The sequence below is a fragment of the Fusarium vanettenii genome, assembly GCF_000151355.1.
Source record: "Fusarium vanettenii 77-13-4 chromosome 2 genomic scaffold NECHAsca_18_chr2_1_0, whole genome shotgun sequence".
Classification (NCBI taxonomy): Eukaryota; Fungi; Ascomycota; class Sordariomycetes; order Hypocreales; family Nectriaceae; genus Fusarium; species Fusarium vanettenii.
The window spans coordinates 3,640,071-3,656,725 of NW_003315867.1; the positions used below are offsets into that span (position 1 = coordinate 3,640,071).

General features: G+C 50.6%; 6 protein-coding genes across 6 annotated transcripts; 5 read left to right on the top strand and 1 right to left on the bottom strand.

Moving 5' to 3' along the window:
• Positions 1 to 1,407: 1,407 nt before the first annotated feature.
• Positions 1,408 to 2,712, top strand: NECHADRAFT_33073 (uncharacterized protein; the record flags this gene model as incomplete). The annotated part of the gene is made up of 1 exon (XM_003046204.1): positions 1,408 to 2,712. The coding sequence occupies one exon, from the start codon at positions 1,408 to 1,410 to the stop codon at positions 2,710 to 2,712; it is 1,305 nt and encodes a 434-aa protein (XP_003046250.1).
• Positions 2,713 to 4,281: 1,569 nt separating this feature from the next.
• On the top strand, positions 4,282 to 4,957 carry NECHADRAFT_76900 (uncharacterized protein; the record flags this gene model as incomplete). The annotated part of the gene is made up of 3 exons (XM_003046205.1): positions 4,282 to 4,434; positions 4,477 to 4,540; positions 4,596 to 4,957. The coding sequence occupies 3 exons, from the start codon at positions 4,282 to 4,284 to the stop codon at positions 4,955 to 4,957; spliced, it is 579 nt and encodes a 192-aa protein (XP_003046251.1).
• A 1,042-nt stretch (positions 4,958 to 5,999) lies between these two features.
• On the top strand, positions 6,000 to 7,231 carry NECHADRAFT_5017 (uncharacterized protein; the record flags this gene model as incomplete). Its single annotated transcript, XM_003046206.1, has 3 exons — positions 6,000 to 6,814; positions 6,866 to 7,091; positions 7,142 to 7,231. Coding segments are annotated over 3 exons (1,131 nt in total), but the record flags the coding sequence as incomplete, so codon positions are not given.
• Positions 7,232 to 7,873: 642 nt separating this feature from the next.
• On the bottom strand, positions 7,874 to 9,634 carry NECHADRAFT_33956 (uncharacterized protein; the record flags this gene model as incomplete). The annotated part of the gene is made up of 5 exons (XM_003046784.1): positions 7,874 to 8,127; positions 8,181 to 8,410; positions 8,482 to 8,917; positions 8,976 to 9,453; positions 9,503 to 9,634. 5 exons carry the CDS (start codon positions 9,632 to 9,634, stop codon positions 7,874 to 7,876), a joined length of 1,530 nt encoding a protein of 509 aa, XP_003046830.1.
• A 1,862-nt stretch (positions 9,635 to 11,496) lies between these two features.
• On the top strand, positions 11,497 to 13,425 carry NECHADRAFT_76903 (uncharacterized protein; the record flags this gene model as incomplete). The annotated part of the gene is made up of 1 exon (XM_003046207.1): positions 11,497 to 13,425. One exon carries the CDS (start codon positions 11,497 to 11,499, stop codon positions 13,423 to 13,425), a length of 1,929 nt encoding a protein of 642 aa, XP_003046253.1.
• A 1,005-nt stretch (positions 13,426 to 14,430) lies between these two features.
• NECHADRAFT_76904 (uncharacterized protein) lies at positions 14,431 to 16,384 on the top strand (the record flags this gene model as incomplete). The annotated part of the gene is made up of 5 exons (XM_003046208.1): positions 14,431 to 14,482; positions 14,533 to 14,885; positions 14,936 to 16,064; positions 16,123 to 16,286; positions 16,340 to 16,384. 5 exons carry the CDS (start codon positions 14,431 to 14,433, stop codon positions 16,382 to 16,384), a joined length of 1,743 nt encoding a protein of 580 aa, XP_003046254.1.
• Between the last annotated feature and the right edge of the window lie 271 nt (positions 16,385 to 16,655).

The window sequence follows — 16,655 nt, forward strand, 5'->3', positions numbered from 1 at the left end:
AACTCCACATGAAGCGGCCTAAAAGCTCTTCTTATTTTATTGAGAACATCTCACGTTTTATCAATGTAGTAGTGAAGTTCCTGTTCGTTCTGTTCCGTACCTATGCCAGAGTGACACCTACTTTCAACCATCTCTAGTTACCTAGACTCTAGAACAGACGATACTTATCACTGCAAATAAGGCGCCAGGTGGCTAGAGTAGGTGAGATGTTCTACAAAGGTCATGTAAATGATTAGTATATCCTTAGTCATATGCCTAAGTTTAAACGTGTAACATAAGTGTTGATGCCCACTGGAGGATGCCAGCCTCTCATCTCTACCGGGTAGCTCCAGCCGGATCCTGCTGGTAACCATTGTCGATTAGCACGAAGAAAGGCTGTTGTCATCCTCTTTCAACCCTTATCCAGAGGATCTTGGTGGCGATAGACGTTTGATTTATCTAAAACTGTATCATCCCGTCACGTATATCATTGCCAACGTGCTTGATCTACCTGTTTTCATCCCATCTCTCAGCATGTCTTGTTGGTGAAGTATCTGCTAGATAGGAAATAAATTCAACCCCAAGCGCCAAATCGAGAATGATTACATGAACACTGCTTTCTGTGCTGATACATAAACCTTGTTCTGCCCAACCTATGCTAAGCAACTTGAACAAAATTCATCTGGCCCTCGCGTGCTTGGATGCCACATTGGCCTTCGCCTCTTCTGTAGACCCATGAGTACTTCCGCCAAGTCTGGGGCCCCAGATTTGTCTCAAACTGGTCGACAACCGATTCAGGTGACACAACATGGCTGAAACCCGGGTAACGATAGCTTATCTCAAGGGAGGAAATGAGTTGCCCAAATTTCAACCCTGAAACCTTGGGTCGTCCATTTGTGAGACTTTTGAAGCGGTGAGCACACGAGGCCCAGGGATGACTTCCCGCCATAAAGAAGGCAGGAACGGGTGGGTCCGTCAACAAGGGGTCCTGCCAAGCTGTCAGAACCAGGCACGGGCAGACGACCTCAAGTAACACATGCTTGATCACATGACTGCCAGGTCACAACAAGACAAGTTTGAGGTCAGACATTGCCGTTTTTGTTTTCCCTTCTTTCCATCCTCTGATTTCGCGGTGGAGATTGATTTGTTACACCGACCTTCGACTGCTTGTTCCTCACATCTATCAAGACGATAAGAGGGCCATCACGACCTTTGAACGAACGGCCTGGTGGGACTTGAAGCTGGCTATCGGCCTTTGTCATCTTCTTTGTGCTATTCAGTCACAAACTAGCAACCATGTTTCCATGGCGCATGGCCTCAGCACGCTTGACGGCTAAGCCGGTCTTGTGGAATCGGCTCAGAGCGTTCTCCTCAAACAAGGCCTCACGCTTGGGATCTAATATGAACATGACCGCAACATACACTGTCATGGCGGGTGCGGTTGCTGTGCCAGGACTTTGGTGGTGGGTGGCCAATGACGACGATGCGCCCAGTCTCGTCGGTCCGCCAACCACGCATCTATTTACCGAACCGGGCCCCTCCAAAGACGAAGTAACGCAGATTCTATCACAGGAAGCATATTCCTGTCGGGTCAGAAATATTCCCGGAGTTGACAGATACGACGGCACACAACTGAGTTCCAACTCGCCGTGCGAGGATAGGTTCGCCCATGGGAAATTTCCTTCACCGTGGAATGACGGCAGTCAGTGGATGGCTTTGGGTGTCTTTGATGGACATGCTGGCTGGCAGACTGCGGACTTGCTGGAAAAGCAACTCATACCTCATGTACAGCAAACCTTGAGCCAACTCAAACCAGCTTCGACGGGCGAACCCATACCCGATGAGATTGTTCAGCGAGCTATTGCGGCAGCGTTTGTGAATCTCGACAACTTGATTATCAAGACAGCCTTGGATACGGCAGAGAGTACCGAGCCACTGCAGGACAAGATCAAGAAACAGGCCGTTGCTTATGCTGGCTCATGCGCTCTGCTATCTTTATACGATCCCTCCACCAACAATCTCTACGTGGCATGCACAGGCGATTCGAGAGCTGTTCTAGGACAGAGAGGAGCAGACGGCAAATGGGAGGCGACACCCTTGTCAGTGGATCAAACCGGCGACAACAAGGAAGAAATTGCTCGACTTGCCAAAGAGCACCCTGGGGAGGAAAACATTGTCAAAGATGGGCGGGTTCTGGGCATGATGGTTTCACGCGCGTTCGGTGACGGCCGGTGGAAGTGGCCTTTGGAGTTTCAGCAGGACGCAGTCAAGAGATTCTACGGCATTCCACCCCTGACGCCCAAGCATGATTTCAAAACTCCGCCATATCTGACGGCCGAACCAGTTGTGACGACTACAAAGATCGACCCGAATAAGCCTTCCTTTCTAATCTTGGCAACTGACGGCCTGTGGTACACGCTCAAGAATCAGCAAGCCGTCGATATCGTGGGCAAGTGGGTGGATTCAAGAACAGCTGGGGACACGAAAAATGAACCCGCACCAACATACGCACCATTCGAGTTTGGCCACTTTTGGAAGGGAGTGACTTATAGGTTTGCTGGTGAGAGAATGACAACTGAAGACAACAATGCTGCTGTGAGTTTACTACGTAACTCGCTCGGTGGAAACCATCATGAGTTGGTGGCAGGCCGATTAGCATTTTCTGCTCCGTTTGCTAGACGCTTACGAGATGATACGACTGTGCAGGTTGCATTTTTCAACTGCAAGGCTTGATGAAGGGACATGATTTCGGGCTGACAAGGGGGGATCGATTTTATTCGGTTGGAGGTGTGCAATTGGGCGCAAGGTCGAGGAAGGCGAAGGGCAACAAATTGTAATCTGGTGGTTTTCAGCATCCCTCATGTGACCAAAGAGAGCTGTCGTTGATATATATTAATAGAACAAGTGCGAACATGTTTCAAAGTCCTTCAAATAGAATGATAATCAGGGTTCAACCAACACCAGTTGGCTGGTCTACCCCTCACAGTAAGACTTGCTCTCTGCAAGATGACCAGTCGACTTGCACATTGCCACGTTGGCATCTCTTCTCTCTTCTCTCCTCCGTTTTCGCCTCAACTGTGACTCGTCACCTTTTCCCCACGTTTCCTCGTCTGAACTTTTCGCCCAGTTCCTTAGCACGCGGCAGGCTCAGCTTATGGCCTGACCACCATCACCTTCGGCATTTCCAATTGCAGTTACGAGAGCCTTGGAGGGCTGTAAGATAGACGTGGGGGGTTTAGTCCGAGAGAGAAAAAGACGAGTGATTGCCTGATGCCAAGACAGCAGACTTTGCTCCTCGTACTGCACAGTACGGACTCTTGTGATATGTTACAGGCAACATCCTAGACAAGAGTTGAAGGCTGCCAGCAGGCCACGACGTGTATAAATCCAACCAACTCCTTCCAAGATCTGACCCTCTCAGCTGCCCCCGGCAACCAATAACCATTCACTCTCGTTGAAACACCTCAAAGAGGGATTGAAAGAGGGACGACTCGGTACACTCGTTCTACTAGTAGGTTCCCAACAAGCTCTCACACCCAATCGATGATCAGCACAACACATTGACTAACGAGACTTCGGGTAAGGCTACCATGAATAGCTCTACTCCCCCAGGAAAGCCACAGCCTCCGGCGCCCCCAAACACTCCAGACTCGACTCAAGGTCGTTGATTGTTTTGAACGTAGGAATTTGTTGGGATTATGGGCCCAACTGATCTTGTGGTTTCCCTTTGGTGACAACCTTGGGGGTTTTGAGAGGAGTGGTAGATGAACCACTCAGGACTTTGTACTGTTATTGCAACTTGAAAACCTAATAATGACTTTTTCAAACACTTCTTAACCTAGTACCTCTCCAGGAGATGCCTATGTTGACAAACATAGTCGGGCATGCATTAAATTTTGGCATCAATAAAGCCGTGCCGACGACCCGATATGACCAACGAAATAGAATCACAAGCCACACTCCAATCAAAATCTCAAATCCGGGGTTAGAAGAGGGTGCGGAGATTTCTCGGCGAGGATACAGGTTGTTCCCCTCACGATTTACAGCAGTTGCAAGAATGACGTTGGCAGCGGGTAGAAACACCTGTTACGGCCAAGTAGATGATTGATTTATTGGAGGAATTTTGAGATATTTAAGGCGCAGCTCGTCGCTTCCTTGCTGCTTATGGTGGAGAAGGATGTCTTTCAACCGTTATCGGAATAGACATTCACATTAGAAGATACTTTCGTCCTCGCTCCTTCGATGCCTTGGTGTGTGAATATCGTATCACTCAAGACTTTTGTTGCATCGCCCGTATTAAACATGTCGACCAATCCTGAGACGTATTTCATCAAGCCAACTCCCCATTGTCCCAACAATGTACTCCCCGTGCTGGTCTATCGAGGGGTACTTCCTGAGCCATACGATGAAGCCAGTACTACAGAGTTACTTACGAGCCATGGGTGGACGAAAAAGGTGGGATTACTTGTTGTGGCTGGTGATAGACAAGACTGACAGTATCAGGGCACATGGGGGACTATAACGGTGAAGCACTTTCATCCCAACACGCACGAGTGCTACGGTATGTAGTCTCATCTACGGTAGGTATTTATTATTGCTTGCTAAACTCGCGATAGGAGTCTTTCAGGGTGAATCAGAGTTAATCTTTGGCGCGGGCGGCGCCGATGACGAGAACGCCGGTGTTAAATGTCACGTCAAGGCTGGGGACGTGGTGGTGATCCCAGCCGGAGTCGCACACGCTTCAGTGGACGAACAAGACAAAGCCAAGGACAAGAGTGAAAAGTACCACTACATTGGCGTGTATCCAGATGGGTCACCTAAATGGCGCAGCGAGTTTGGAAAGACGCCGTTGGAGGGGAGGGAGCTTGTTGATGAGATTAGCGGGGTGCCTATTCCTAGCCAGGACCCTGTTGCTGGACCTGAGGGGGCTCTGTTAAGGATTTGGGCGGCAGCGAGAGAGAATGGTGGCGAGGCTTAATGGAACAGGTACCGGAGAGATTGGTGAATAATACGCGAGCTTGCCCTGCCCTCGATTGCTGTCTTTACATATCCCATTCTCCGAAACGTGTTCTGAAAGAGGGGAAAATTCCCGTTATCTGCGGGCACCAATGGCCAAGACACGCAGTGGGTAGCGCACATGGAGTCGTATGGGGGACGGTGATTCTCCACGCTCAACAGCTCGGCCTGGATGGTATCAAGAGGCTGAGCAGATGATATGGGAATGGAATGGAACCGCGATAGAGATGAGATTGTGACAGACAAAGCCGAGGTCAATTGAACGAATGGGACGCGCAATGCAATTGATCAATTTGTGTTATCGCCCCGGAGATTTACATAGTTTTCCGCGTCCCACTTGGTGATAGTTTCCCGGCGGAGTCACGGAGTTTCCAACATAGTTTTCCGTTGCCCGACCTCGCATGGCGTCCTCTCCCTTGTTCGAAACACGATCAAGCCCAAGGATTGGAAAACGCGGGGAAATGACTGTAAATGCTCGGTCCAGGCTTTGGCGGAAGAGAGATGAGCGGCTTCGTCCCGCCTGTGTCATCTGACACTTTTTCTCGGCCTTGGGAATCTCATGTCGGCTATCGTATCGTCTCCCCACAGTTCGTGATCCGCCCTGTCTCGATATCTGTGGAGTTTGTGTTTGGTGTGGATGGATGAGGACGAGGTACTTGGCCGACAAGTCTGTCATTATGAGCGTACCGGTGGATGAGGCTAACACTACAGCCACCGGCAACAACCTATCAAAAGATACTAAAAAGAAACTTGAGGGTAATATACTTGTGTCTTTAGGTACCCATTTTTTACCATCACGCGTGTCATGTAACCATCCCGATTTCGCAAATGCGTTGCACTCTGTTGGCCCATTTCTGTGAAGCATTTATTGAGAGCCCGCCTCTGTGTTGTGACCTCCACTAGACATTCTACAACTCACCAGCAACTTTTTGTAACCATCTCTACTAAGAATTGTGTTAGTCAGAACAAAACCCACCACCACATCACAAAACACTACATCCATCACCATGTTTGGCTTCTTTGGAGTCAAGTCTACCCCTCAAAAAGACTCATCCTCTCACGATGAGCCGAGAGCCTTGCCTGCATCATGGTACCGCTCAGCCGCCATGTACGAGCTTGAACGCCGAGCCATCTTTTCTCGAAAATGGATCCTCCTCACACACAAGCTACGATTCAAGAAGGCCGGTGACTACGTCTCCTTCACAGAAGCTGGCTTCTCCTTCTTCTTGGTCATGGATCGCGATGGCCAGATCAATGCTTTTCACAATGTCTGCCGTCACCGCGCTTTTCCTATCGTCACCCAGGCCTGTGGAAACTCTGCCATCTTGTCATGCAAGTACCACGGTTGGTCCTACGGCTTCAAAGGCAACTTGGCAAAGGCTCCGCGTTTTGACACGGTGCCTGACTTTGACAAGACCAAGCACAACCTTCTCCCCGTGAACCTGCGCATCGACGCCAAGGGCTTTATCTGGATAAACCTAGAGGCCGGAAAGCCGAGCATCGCCTGGGAAGAGGACTTTGATGGTGTCGACACACAGGATCGTCTGGCTCCGTATGATCTGATGAACGACTACCACTATGATCACACGTGGACCATGGAGGGCGACTACAACTGGAAGACTCTTGCGGACAACTACAATGAGTGTTACCACTGCCCTACAGGTCATCCTGGAGTCAATGCCATCTCGAACCTGGCTGCGTACCGCGTTGAGACCAAGGGTGGACATATCCAGCATTTCAATCAGAACAAGGACGAGACCGACACGACGATGCAAGTTGCGAGTAGCTTCCTCTTTCCCAACGCCTGCTTCACCGTGACGTGAGTTGTCCCTATCCAATCTGGCCGAATATCGTGCTAACTGAGTAACAGACCCGACTTTTTCTACATGATGCGCTGCATCCCCATGTCCGCGGGAAAGACGCTGATGGAGTACGACGTCTTCCGCCACAACAACACCGACGACGAGAATTTCAAGAGGATCAACGAGTTTTTTAAGCAGGTTCTCCAAGAAGACAAGGATCTCTGCAACGGCACTCAAAAGAACCTCGAGGGAGGAATTTTCATCAACGGCCAGCTGCACCCAGAGAAGGAAAAGGTATGCTCTCTAATGGCATCAGCAAACTTGTATAGGCTTACATATTTTAGGGACCCATCTTCTTCCAGGAGACTATTCGTCAGGTGGTCATGGAACACCGTGCTAGAGAAGAGGAGGCGGGCCATGATATCTGGCCTGCGTCTCCGCAGCCGACGGCTGCCATGAAGACGGGAAAGTTTGAGGAGGAGGAGGCATTTTGTGCAAAGTTGGATATGGGAGCTTGTGATGGTGCGTCGGAGCAGCTGTCTTGGTAGAGTGGTGAGTTGTAAAAGCAGATTACGTAGCGCATACCAAAATTGATCAGCTTGGAATACACCATGTACTATTTTTGACAGATCGTTGGTTATCATACCTTTGTTTAAGTTAGTGTATCCGACAGAATTTCGAACTTTGACCCATTTCCACGACCAATTTATGAATATTACTCGCAATGATGTCTCCAAGAGCATACATCCAAAGACTAAGTTATACTCAAGGCTGAGAAATTCCGAGGTACCTCTAACAATAGTCTACTATGAAGATGACGAAATAAGTAGACAATGTGTGCCCATTAACTATTTCGATCTTTAGAAATGTCACTAATGTCACAGGAGCACTTTTCAAGGTAGTTTTCAACAACGTTTGCTCTTGGGGAGCTGTATAAACATCTACAAGTAGACCTCTCATCCCACCGCACGGCCATCAGAATGTGACCGAAGTGCGTACAGAGTACATCCAATAGAACAATAAAATCCAAAATTCCCACCCATATTAAACCATATACATTTCCAGGATACAATCCTTTAAGAGGCTCGTCGGCCTCGGGGTTCGAATGGCATAAGAGCTGAGACAATCATGAGCACAATGAACAACCCAGCACAGATGTACAGAGGAGTCACGGTTGTGGTGTCGGCAACCTGGGCGATGACTGCCGAGAGGAGTCCCATGACACGGTTCAGCGCCACGGCGATACCGTTACCAGTGGTACGGTGAGCAGAGGGGAGAACCTCGGCGGTGTACGCATAAAGGGTTCCGTAGTATACATTGATGCAAATGGCTATCAAAGTCAGCTTCTTGTAGAAAAGGTTAGGGGCAGAAAGGGGAGCTTACAGATGCAGCAGCTCAGAGCAAGGTTCTGGGCAGAAGTCTTGACGGCGGTGTAGCCAAAGAAAAAGGCAGCCGTGATGATTGCACCAATTCCCATCGTGTGCTTGCGTCCAAGGAACTTGATCTCGGCGAGGTAGGCAGCGATAAGCGGTCCGATGGAGGCACAGAGACTTGTGATGGTGTAATCTCTCCAGGTCGTGTTGAGAGACGGGTTGTCGTTTGGAACGCGGCTGCTGATGAGAGCTCTGAAAACACGGCTGTTAGTTCTCAAGTCATGAGTGATCCAGTGCTGAGGGCGACTTACGGAAGAAAGACGAAGAATAGGGGATAGGCAAGACCGATGAGCGTCCAGGAGAACCAGATCAAACTGGTGGAAATGGAAATCTTTCGGGTGACAAAGAGTCCCCTGAGATGGCTTCCAAGTTCCCGGGCAAACTCTCCAACTCCTCGGTGTGTCCTCTCCGTCTCGACCTGGCCAAGTGACTGCAACTGGACGACGGTCAAAGAGCAAGGCCTGTTGTGCTTCGCAGCGAGAGCCTGGAGCTCCTCCACGAGCTGCTCATCCTTTCCATGGGCGAGCAAGTGCTTGGGTGTCTCTGTGAGTTCAATCACCATGACACGGACGATGGACATGATAAAGATGATGCCTCCGGATGTGAACATGATAAGTCTCCAGGCCTTGTTGTTTTGCCAAGTGCAGGAGTCAGGGTCCGCGGGGTCGCAGCTCCAATCGCTTCGGGCTGTGTAGTTGTCCAGTTAGCAACCATCATGACTCTGCAGAGGAAGAAGACAACTTACAGAAGTATCCCCAAGCAATGAATCCTGCAGAAGCCTGTCCGAATCCCCACCATGTAGCCATGGCCGTGACGAGCCATTGCTTCTTTGAGGGCAAGAACTCGAGGAACACGGTAGGATCAAGCACCAAGTTACCACCAGCGCCAAAACCGAGCAGGGCAATGAAGGTGCCGAAGAAAGCCCAGTGAGTTGCAGCTCCCGAGATGATGGTCGCGATGGACGTGATGAAGAGGGTGGTGTTGAAGGCAATCTTGCGACCGACTATGTCTGCGCCGAAGCCCCAGAAGAGAGCGCCGACAAGGAGACCAGCGTACAGGGCAATTGTGAGACCGGTCGGGTAACCATTGTAGCCAATCTCGGCGTAGGCCTGGGAGGCGACGATGCCCTGAAGGACAGCGACTAGGGAGTCGACGGCGTAGCCGAAGCCGCTGAGGCAGAAGAGCTTCAGGTGGAAGCTTGTCCAGCCGATCTCGTCAATTGCCTATCAGGAGTCAGCTGTGTTCGTGAAAGAGGGAGTGCCAATTCCGTACGTCATTGACGAGATGCATCTTGGCCATGAGGACAGGGTTGACATCCTCACCACCTAAAACGTCCTGATGCGCATCGTACGTAGTGTTGGATGCAACACGGTAGGAGCCGGCGTCATTCTCTCCCTTTTCCATGTCGACCTTTTGCTGGTCGTCATTAGACTTGGACGACATGATGTTTTGTTTTGTATGAACAAGTTAATGTAAAAGGAAAGAAGAGATGAAAAAGGTTCTTGAAGTGTCGATCGAATTCTTTCACCGAGTCAGGATGCGGAGACACCGCGCCGTTTTTAATGCCAAACACGGAGAAATGCTCGAGCCCTTTTTTTTTTGGCTCACCTCGACCAGGTCTTGGATAGCAAGCCCTTGGAGGAGATGGCCAGACTCTTCTCTATTCCCTGTGCTAAACAAGAACGAGGTAACACACACACACACACACACACACACACTTGACATGTTGGTGCTTGTTTCCCCAGGAGGGCGGAGAACTGAGGGCGGACACCATGAACAAATCGGCAACGACACGATTGGAGACTTGCCTCTGTGTTCCCACTCCTGTACGACGCCTCCCGCGATACCTAGTCGAGAAAGCCCTCGTTCTCTGATAGAGAAACTGGGTCATCCGACTGGGGCCACGACTCGTAGTGTCGGCGGTACCTCCGAGATAGGTACCGACAAGGGTTTGGAAAGAGTGATAAGCTGCACTTGGGGTTCAGCTGATTGGGCGTCGAGCATGGGTCTCGGTCCCACTAGTGCTCACATTAGCCTTATCCCAAGACGCGGGGTAAAAAGGGAGAGGCTAGGCTTGAGATAGACGATATGGGAAAAGATGCGGGGGTGGGGACGGAAATCACGGACATGTTACTCGGGCCAGCGCGTCCGGGTTTGGTATCAGGAGGTTGTCCGAGTCCCCCGGGTTATCGCCACGGAGGGTCGGGTAAGGGGACGTGGAGGGAGGTCAGGATCATCAGGGACAGAACTCTGTGCAGGCCAGGGAGTTGTTCGAGTTGGTGATGATGGCGTGAGTTGCTAGAAGAGTATGGGTTCATACCTAGCTACGAGCTCGATCTGGGACACGCGTTGAGACTGTCGCAACAGTACAGGAGGTGTTCCCTGTATCCGATGATGCCTATCTCGAAGCATGGCGGTTGATAACACTGAGCCATGCCGTATCTACCGCGCCCACTCGCAATTATTTGGAACAAGTAAAGTTCCGGGTTATGTTTGAGCTGGACATGAACTTTGGTCAGTGAGCTGAGAGTGTACGGAGTAGTTTGTTAGCAATCTCCATCTTCCGATGGCGCTGATAAGCTCTGCGGGCTCTATCTCGCTGTGATGAAGTATTCCTATCAGCCCTAGTCTGAACCCCGAATTCTCCTTGCAAGGTGTATCCCTGACCATAAACGTGGAAAACATCCGTGGTTGATATCCTCAACTCCGTGCCGTCGAGGCTCAACGGTACCTCGGAAGCACTCATTCCGAAAAGGGCAATACGCGGAACGGGTGCTGAGAACTCATCTGCAAGTTCATCATCTCAGCATCCGAACAATGGTGTGCCTATGTAAATGATAGCTAAATATATAATGTCAATCCCGAAAGTCATAGAGTTTTCCCTCTCGGTGTGTAGAGATGACCTGTTGGCGTAATTTGGCCGGCTTTCCCGCGATGGCCCGGCGCACTGCAATTCGTGCTTATGCCTGGGCTTAACAGAGAAGTCTGTCAGAATTAATGGATGAAGCAAGCATATTTTTAACCAATCCTCATCTATGGCTTTTAATATCGATTTACAATAGTAGTAATAGAGCGTAAAAACAAGATCTAATAAGAACAGAGTCTCTTAAAAAATGTGCTTCATCTATTCAGATTTGGTGAAGCGATGTTTCTAGCTAGCGGCGCACGGGCCACAACGACACAAATATCATTGTGGCTGCCCCTCGTCCCCGTATCTAAGAGTCCAAGTCTTGGATCCCATCGATTTTTGTACAATAGCACTCAGCATGGACAGCCTGGATCGCATTATTCAGGAGGCACAAGGCCTTCTTCAAAGACTCATGGCGTCTAAAACGGCGTTACAGCTAGAGCAGCAAACACAACAAACACTCCAACAAACGAACCTCGGCACAGCTGCAGTTGCATCGTTATCCTCCACTCCGCAGAACCATGTCAGAGTCGCCCTTCGTGATCTGACTTCAATCGCTCAAGAAGCCGTTCTTTTTTCGACCTCGTTTCTATCTTCATTCGATCTGGATAACGGGACAACCGAAACGGCTTCCTTCACGTCCGGTGCCGCCGCGGTATTGACTCAGCGGACGCCGCTCCCTCCGTCTCCTCCGGATCACTCACTCTCCGACCATGACCAGGCAACTCTCGCACCGGCAACCCCGCGACCAGAGCATTCCTTGCGTCCCAATACCCCGTCATCAATAGAGTCTTTTGTTGAGGTTCGTGATGCGACCGAGTCCAACGGATCGGGGGGCAAAGGCGCCAAAAGGCAAGGCGGGGTTGGTCCAGGCCAACCCACCAAGAAGCCGAGGATAGAAGGCAGCGCATCTTCAAAGGGAGGCTCACACTCGGCCGAAATTGAGAAGCTAATCCTAAAGCTCAAAAACCATGATCAACTATGCCGGATCCCTTCATTCCCCGCAACCGACCCTCCAACAGCGGCGATGCTCCAGCGAGTTGCTGCCATTCAGAGCGGGCCAGCAATACGCCAGTTTTGCTCTCTTATTGCTGCGAGGAGGGATCGGACCACCGATATGGGCCTGTTTCAAACCCAGAGTCAAGGCGTTGAACGAGCGATGGAGCTATGGAGGAGTCTGAGGCTGATTACGGACAAGTCGGTTCTGAACAGCTTCATGTCGCGACTCGTGCAGTACCAAATGGCTCTGGCCGTTGACAATACCAAGCAAGGCCGGATCCGTGCCGACCCAGTCGAGATTAACAAAATGATGGACAAGTTCGGATTCAGCGCCTCGGACCGTACCAAGTTCCAGCATCAGGTCACACAAGGCCGGTTTTGGCGTCTGGTCTGCGGACGATTCCCAGGACTCTTGTGCCTGATCCCTTTCAAGTCGGCAAAGCCGTACTGCTTGTCAGGGCGTGACTACCTCAGTATGAGAGGGGGCGAGCTAGAAAGGTTTGCAAAGCTCGTCGACACCCCTTTCGTGGAACGCATCTGTCAGGCGTGTGAAGCGTTGATCGACATGGTCTTGGGAGTCAAGGACGATATGATGTTTAAATGGGAAAAGGAGCATCCTGCACTTCTCTCCTGGGAAAAGAGCCTCTCCGACGACATCTTGTTATCACTACTACAACCGCACGAATACTGCGAAGAGAACCAGTATGATGGCGATGAGTTCCCCGACTGGGCCAAGCCAACCGGTTGGCTGGATGAATGGCCCTGGAAGGCCAATCCCCTCGCAATCGTTTCAACAGAACGTCAATGCGATTTCTGCTCCGAAAGCAATTGCCAATGTCTCTACACAAGACTGGTCAAGCGTAGGCCACGTATAAAGTCATGGGGCAATCTGGGATTTGGTCTCCAAGCAGTGGCTTCTCGTGAAGGAGAGGTCGCCTACAGGAAAGGCGAGGTGATGGGGCAGATCTGCGGCAAGATCGTACCCAGTGGCACTTATCCTCACAACTCTAGCTGGGTCATGGACATGCACCGACCCGACATTGGTGGAGAGCCTGTCGTTTGTCAGATATTCGTGGCCGGCCCCAGTAATTGTTTCTTGAACCTCAATCACCACTGCCGGGCATCGGCGCGCGTGCGCCCACTGCGAGTTTCCGGTCATTGGATATGCGGGATCGAGGCAGTCAGAGACATCAGGCATGGGGAGCAGATAACGGTGAATTTTGGCAAGAGATTTCTTCGGAATCAGGGTTTGCGATGCGAGTGCGAAGCATGCCGTGAGACTCTGTAGGTCGCCAAAAGTACAAGGCACATCTAACATGTCTCACATATTACTATCAACTCAGTGAGAACATACATGAGGGTATTCAAATAATTTCAAGAACATAGGGTAGCCTCAGACGATTATCTACAAAGCTTTAACCTTAGAAATTCGCATTTCGTCGCAACAAATGGCTGCCCTATGGTAGAGAGACAGTGATGCCTCACTCTGGTGTTTTCTTCAACCACATTCTGTTGTAACGCACCCCAGCTCACGACTTTCGGCTACTTGCATTTCATCGGCATCAAGTCCAGAGGTCTGATTAACCGTGGCACAATCACACTACTAGGATTTTGTCATCTTTCACATCTCATAATAGAATGCCTCTGGTATCAAGAACGTCTTTCCGGCTTTTTGTTAGCCGATAAAGTCTCGTTTGCTTCATACAGAGTTGTCATCAATACGGTCACTACCCATCTGAGATACTGCGTATGTCTCTCGGTACGGCTAAATGGTTCTTCTGCATCCTCCCATGCAGAGATGACGTCGTCACCATCCGGCAACAATCTGCCGTGCGGGAATAAGAACACCAAAAGTAGCGGCCGCTCCCTGAACTTGACGGCATAAACTGCCGGAGTCTTGGCCAATATGCCGTATTTTCGCATCCTCCGGCAACGCCGACTCTCAATGGCACTTGATCCTCCATGGCTGCGGCATCTTTCTCCCGTACGCGACATCTTGTCGTTGCCGAACGCCGGACATTTGTGAGAATGGCCATGGAAACTTCGGAAAGATGGCATTTGGGGACGTTGATGGGACTTGGCGATGGATTACATTGTGTCGTATCAACATGAATGAGAATTATAAAAGAAGTCTTGGATGTCGCTCAAAGAATGAACTCACCACTCGCATTCACATTCAAGCAACATTCGCCTTCAACATCTAATCATCTCTCTTCCGCTCTCAACTCCAAAACTCACATCACCAACCTTGTTTTTAAGCTTCTTCGACTCTTTTAATACATAATCTCCCGAAATGGCTGTCATCACTGAAGCTCCCAAGACCTTTGACTTCATTGTCGTCGGCGGTTTGTTCCCCCTCTCAGCATCCTCGTAAACTCCACTAACAACTCCAAAGGTGGCACTGCTGGCTGCGTCGTTGCTGGCCGCCTGGCCGAGAACCCCAATGTCTCCGTCCTCGTCGTCGAGGCCGGCATTGACAACCCTTCCGCCGTTGATGCCATCACCACTCCCGCCACTGCCTTTACTCTCCGAGGTTCCAAGTATGACTGGTCTTTCAAGACTGGCATGATTGATCGTCCCGAGTACACTCGCATTGAGAAGCCCAACACCCGAGGAAAGGTTCTTGGTGGCAGCTCATGCCTCAACTACTACACTTGGATCCCCGGTTCCGCTGCTACTTTTGACGATTGGGCTGAGTTTGGTGGCGAGGAGTGGACTTGGAAGACTTGCAAGGAGTATTTGTACAAGGTTCGTGCTTCCTACAATATACTCACACCGTGATGCCTAACAGCCCTTAGCCTGCTACCTACCACGACGACCGTGGTGAGCATCGCCCCGAGCTCAAGTACATTGGCGAGAATGGTCCTCTTCCCGTCTCACACTCAGATCTCCTCCCCGAGACTGAGGGCTGGCGCAACGCCCTCACAAAGGCCTGGGTCAGCAAGGGTGAGCCCCTCACAGATGACGTTCACAATGGCGAGATGCATGGTCTCTGGAAGTGCATCAACACCATCTACAACGGCAAGCGATCCTCCAGCTGGCGGTTCCTGGAGGGTAAGCCCAACGTCACCGTTCTTGGCCAGACCAACGCGAAGCAGCTCATCTTTGAGAACGGAAAGGCTGTTGGTGTTGAGGCCATTGGTCCTGATGGCCAGACTCTTTCTCTCCGTGCTCAGTACGAGGTGATTGTGTCGCTTGGCGTTTACGAGACTCCCAAGTTGCTGCTCCTGTCTGGCATCGGTCCTGAGCAGGAACTCAACAAGTTTGGCATCAGCTCTGTTGTCAAGTCTGAGCACGTCGGTCAGAACCTTCTTGACCATCCCATTCTGCCTCACGTCTTCAAGATCAAGGACGGCTACGGCCTTGACAAGCACCTTCTGCGACCTGGTCTGGAGAAGGATGCTGCCGCCTCTGCTTACCGCTGGAAGAACAAGGGTCCCATGACCAGCGGCCTTCTCGAGCTCGTCGGTCTTCCTCGTATTGACAGCTACCTCGAGAAGGTACCCGAGTACGTCGAGTACAAGAAGGCCAACGGCAACGTCGACCCCTTTGGTCCCGGGGGCCAGCCTCACTTTGAGATTGACTTTGTCCCCATGTTCTGCGACGCTTTCCAGTGGCACATTCCTACACCACCCACCGGTGACTATATGACTGTCATTGTTGATCTTCTGCGACCTCTTTCTCGCAACGGAACTGTGACCTTGAAGTCGACCGACCCTCTCGAGCAGGCAGACATCAACATCAACTTCTTCTCCAACGACCTTGACTTGGCAGCTATGCGCCAGGGTGTTCGCTTCGTCGATGATATTCTGCTGAATGGTGAGGGTATGAAGGATATAATTGAGGAGGACTATCCTTGGGCTATGCCTCGAACCTCTGATGAGGCCATGGACACTATGATCAAGGAGAGGTCCCAGACAGGCTTCCGTAAGTCAATCCTTAAATCTTTACTACTTGCAAAAGGCTAACAATGAGATTCTTTCAGACCCTTGTGGTACCGCACGACTGGGCAAGTCTATCGAGCAGGGTGTTGTTGACTCCAAGCTCAAGGTCTTTGGAGTTGACAGCCTTCGAGTCATCGACGCATCCATCATCCCCGTCATCCCCGACTGCCGCATCCAGAACTCGGTCTACATGATTGCCGAGAAGGTCAGTGAACATGGAGATGCGACTCACAGACAGATAACTAATGGGTTTCATAGGGAGCCGATATCATCAAGGTCGCTTACCCCGGACTGTACGCTTAAGCCATGGCACAATTGTAACAGACATCGATTTGGGACCAGGCGTCAAGGATTGACTTTCCTCTTTGTTCTTTGTTGGGAGATACTATAGACTATAGAGGTGGCACGATACATAGACTGCATAATATAGACGGTGTTTGATGCACTGAGATTGAACAGTTTGTTGAAGCACCTGCTGCTGCTTGTAGAGTTACATCCCAGTGCAGTAAAGATATGCATATATTCGTTAAACTTTGTTTGGCGATACTTCACAGTCCTCCTCCTCAGAAAGACC